The following is a 5,191-nucleotide window of genomic DNA, read 5'->3' as shown; positions in this document are numbered from 1 at the left end:
CCACGAACACCGTCCGGAGTTCAGTAAGGTTCAGAGTTTGATTCCCAAAAGAACTAATGAGCTAAAGTCCATGGTTTTTTTATATGATTCTCACATGTGAATAGTGGTGGTAACCAGTTTCCCATACGAGAGGACTCGGACTCGCCCGAAAGTTCTAGCCCCATGCACACGTGTGATCTCTGGGAAACAGATTTTGACTATTAAGTAGGCTGATGACCTGGCGCCACTCTGTCACCGAGCATGCCAGTGTAGGAAACTATAAATTAGGATATTTCCATTAGCTTTCTCTAATTTCCAAGAATCACATGCAGGTGCGCATGAGTTGGGTGGTCTATAATTTTAGGATGAAAAATCAAAGAAGCCTACCGCTTCTATGCTTAGATTAGTTAAATGGGAACGGAAACATAAATTTTAAAAGTACGTTAAGTGAAAATGATGGAATTTCCAGAAATAGAAATATATAATACGCGTGGTCCATTAGTACAATACGACTTAATTGTAAAGCGTTGACAACGCTCAAGTAGGTATATTAGTCCGGTACGACTTCTGGCGTCAGTAAGTCAGCGTCATAAAAAAAAGGTCTAAGTGCATGAGGTTTTTGGGTTCTCACGTATTGGGTGGACCGTTATGCGATCTACAGTACTGATGGTCACTCTGTTAATTATTATATATAAGGAAAAAAAGACTGAAGGTCTATTCGGAACGCATCGTTTTGTGTTGCCACCTGTGTCTTACTGGTTCTGACTATGTCGTCATAGTTCTTGAGAAAAAATAGTTTTCTCATGTACTTTTTCCTTTCAAGAGAAAAATAATATATGTATATAAAAAAAAATTCTTTTATATTTTTACGACTTGTAAGGATACGAGTTCAACGTATCAGCCGTGACAGCACACTGGAGGGAAGGATCATCATATGACAAGTCTGTACAACTTTACTATCAATTGAGTGATTTAAGTAAAATGCAAGATTGTGATATTGCTTGTTTCGATGAAACATTCATTATGCTATTCGCGCGAGCTGAAATCAGTCAAGCTTGGGATAAGTTACCAGTGCACCTGAAAAACAACCAAAAAATCATGGACTATCAAGTGTGTCATGAACACGATGGTGTAGGTGACATTCATCCATACTAGAAAAACTGTTATGCATGTAATGAATGGAAAATAAATTATTGTACATATAGTTCTAACATCTTTCTAAGAAAATAATGTATTTCTAATATTAGCTAACATTTAAATTACAACATGATTTATATCATCCACCGATAATAATAATTATATATCATGAATAATGACGTTATGCTATAATTAATAACTTTTACAGAATGAAACAGATTCACATGATATAATTGTTAAGAAAAAGAAAGTTCAATTCAATCTAACGCCAATTATTCATCATATGCGAGTATGGAATTTCGCAGATTAATATGCTAGGAAAAGTAAATGGATGCAAGCAACTGCAGATTGTGAGCGTTTTAGACGCAGAATAAATAAACTAAATATTATTCTAGAACCTGTATTAGTTAGCAAATATATTTGTTTAAATAAAAAATTGTAACGTAAAAGTAATAAAATAAAGAAACACTTGAATTAAAATTTTCTTTTTCATTTTTATTTATTCAAAGCCCTTATTTGATAGAGTACAAAATTTTGCTTACATTAATTTTCTAACATTGTTACTTATACGATTATATTCAATTATACGATCGTGTAAAATTAGACAGTACGCTGATGTTTGAGGTGAAAATCGAACTTTAGATTCAAATTCTACTCTAACGTCCACTGGGCCAGATTTTATAGCTTCATTTTGTTTAGAACAATCAATTATATAAAGTGGGGCTTCTTTTAAAAATTCTGCCTTTGTCAACAATGGTTCTGCTTCTCTACCATAGTATGATGTTTGAAAATTAGTGTACATATCATATAATAATGCATACTGATTGCGATCGATATCAAGATTCAAATTACCATAAGGATAACTTTGAGAATTGAGAAAAAGTTTTACATTTCTAAGATTACAATGATCAAATTGACTGGCATCTTTTTTAACTGCGTTTTTCCTCGCCGTTTGAAATCCCAGGATCACATATCGTGGTTTCTCCAGCTGTGTTGATGGTTTAATTTGCCAAATGTGTTTTGTAGTTGCTGAAAGTAATGGATATTCATACAACTCCCTTGAGCGGAAACTCATTGAAATAGCTGGATCACTTGATATATAATTTAATACTTGAATTTTCTGCTTATCAGACATAGTGATGTGTGGTATGAGCCACTCAACTTTATTTAGAGTAATCTTAACGTTTGCCGCAACATCAGCAGTTGTTGCTGGTTTATGTATGTAAGCGTTAAGATCAGTATTTGATCTTCTGATAACTAACTCATATGTTGCATTCATAACAATACGATTGTAATCTTCAGCAAACCCAAGTATGACACTTAATGGTATGGATACATCAAAGTATCCATCATCATTAGTTAATGTATTAGCATCACCTATCAACCAACCAGCATTTTTCATAAGATTTCGCTGTCCTGGACTTAGAGATGTGTAACTCTTCATTAGGCATGTAACAGTTACATTTTTACAATGATCAATCACAACACCATTTAGTAGTAGGGATAATTATTCAATCATATGACAAACAGCCATATTCACCAACTCCATTGTTTGACCAACTGCAGTCCTATCTGATTTTGTAAATTTCCCAGTTATGTGTAGTGTACTTTTGTTTAGTAATGAACATAAACCTTCATTTTGCACACAGATACGGATTTCATCGCTATTATTTAATGTTGATGATGCGTATGGCTGATGTGCATGAAGTTCATAGTGTATGATCGATTCATCATACACAATTGGGTTTTGAATGTCTAAGATTTCCGCCATGGTAATATAATGCAACAAAAATTGATTTTCTTTTTTTTCCCAATTTTCCACGTAACTTTAATCCGAGACTTTTTTCTTGAGTGAAGATGAGTCAATTCAGTTTCAATGTAGAACTGCGTTAAAGCATGATGAGATGGACCCTTTTTATATTTTTCAGCCCCACTTAAACGTATCACTCCCAACATAAATAACGGATTTTTCCTTATATTTTATTGGTTGAGATAGATAAGAATTCGAGAATATTCGATAAAATAATAATAATAAAAATTTAGGTGAGGTTTTAAGTGGGGGGGGGGGATTCTGAAAAAAAAATTATTTATCTGTCTTTTCTATTATATCAAAGATTCAAAATATCTAGATTACAGTCTTAATCTTACCCCCACTCCACCCACCCCGCCACTATAGGTTTAAAAGGGTTAAATTTGAAATTATAACTTTTAAAAAATATTTAACACTTTTGAAAAACTGTTAAAAAATATTTAAAACTTATTCAGAAGGAGAATGGCTTCGAAAAATCTGCAGAAATCTGTTTTGTCGGGGTGGGGGGGGGGGGAGAAGCTCCCAGTTTAACTACTCACACTTTCAGTTAAATATCAAAGCCATGCAATATACAATAGAACACCACGTAAGCTCTAAATCTATAATGGATTACCTATAGGTTCACTTTCTTTATCTTTCATTTTCGATAAAGCTCAAATGTCTTCAGATATACTTAACCGATTATCATTTAATTTCACTGAGCAGGGGTAATCAGATATTTCCAGCTGAGTTTTTCTCAGAAACAAAATCTCTAAGTACAAACTACAGACTACAAATTGATGGATTACTGTCTAATCTAGCAAGGTGTTCTTCAATTTTTTGATAATGTTCGTTTGTTTAAAAAAAAAAGTGGCCAAAGTTTATCATTTACTGTATCCGTGCAACAAAGATAATACCGTTCGTCCACGCAAGTGCGTGAGAGAAAATAGTAAGTACCCCTGTTAATAATTATTTTTTTTTAATCTTAAAAAACTTTAAACTTCTGAAAAAAAAATTATTATAAATAATAATAATTTATGCTGCGATTTATTTAGGATAAGATACAAATTAAAAAATGAAATTTTTTTCATGAGTATCCAATAAAAACCCATGGTCACTAAATTTGAATTTATATTTTTCGCAATGACATTTATCAATTTGATTCATTAGAAATCGAATTAAGAATTTTAGAATATGCCTCTAATGATTAATCAATTTACGTATGAACACCTGAAATGGTTCAATTCTCGTTAAAAATTTTTTTTTAACATAATTTTTAATATATGACTCAATGTGGAAGAGAGCGGATAAAATAAAATATCCAAAATCTTTATGATTTTGTTTTTAAACGATCTTCCATTGTCACATTCCACTCAATTGTGAAATTAATTTAAAGTTTAAATTCAAACATAGCTCACCATACTCTCTCAATTTTATTAAAAATATGAAAACAAAATAATTTTTCAATTTTTTGATAGCAACCCTTTTCTACTTATTTTATATTACTTTGTATTAGACACTGCAAAAAAGCGGTGTTAAAATGAGCTCGCATCTGTGTAACAGTGTTACTTGACGGTGTTATCCAACCGGTGATAAAAAGGTTTATATGCGCAATAAATTAACTTCGATCAGAGTATGAGGATGTCTGTTTGAGTGTTTAAGATATACAAAACAGAAAAAATAAAATAATAATATTTCGTTAAAATTACGGAATTACCGTTAATTGAGATGAAAACGATATCATTACTTGAAAAATAAGCAAAATCATCTTTATTTAACTGAACGATTTGCATCAATTTTTTAACACTTTTCAAATTAAATATTTAGGAACAGTATAAAAATTATTTTTATTATAACTCTAATGTTTTTCATAAGATAATATAATAGCTAATTAAAAAATCGGTCTGTCAGTTGACCCTGCAGTTGACCAGCCCCAAAACTTCCCGCCGTTTTCGAGCTCCTTGAGCTCGAAAAATTGTCGTAAATACATTTTCGAGCTCTTCGAACTCGAAAATACTTTTCTATTCCTTTGTTTTCGAAAAAAAAACGTTTTTTACCATTTTTTCTCAAACGATATCTCTTGAACGAATAAACCGATTGAGACGTTTAAGGTGGCAATCAACGCGTTTTATTAAGTTCTACAACTCATCCGATTTTCAAATTGATTTATCTAGTCGTTTTTGAGAAATTTCCAAAATATTAAAAAAAAATTTTCTTTTAATTCTTTCGACAACGGTTTCTCTTGAAAGAATGAAAGAGTTCATCCGTTCAAAAGTTATAGATATT

General features: G+C 31.7%; 1 protein-coding gene across 1 annotated transcript; it reads right to left on the bottom strand.

Annotated features, from left to right (window-relative positions):
• Positions 1–1,654: 1,654 nt before the first annotated feature.
• On the bottom strand, positions 1,655–2,560 carry LOC103572821 (uncharacterized). The gene has a single exon (XM_008551605.1). It carries the CDS (start codon positions 2,558–2,560, stop codon positions 1,655–1,657), a length of 906 nt encoding a protein of 301 aa, XP_008549827.1.
• Between the last annotated feature and the right edge of the window lie 2,631 nt (positions 2,561–5,191).

This window comes from Microplitis demolitor, chromosome 8 (genome assembly GCF_026212275.2).
Source record: "Microplitis demolitor isolate Queensland-Clemson2020A chromosome 8, iyMicDemo2.1a, whole genome shotgun sequence".
Lineage (NCBI taxonomy): Eukaryota > Metazoa > Arthropoda > Insecta > Hymenoptera > Braconidae > Microplitis > Microplitis demolitor.
Note: the sequence above shows the minus strand (reverse complement) of the source record. Positions and strands in the feature narration are given on the sequence as shown.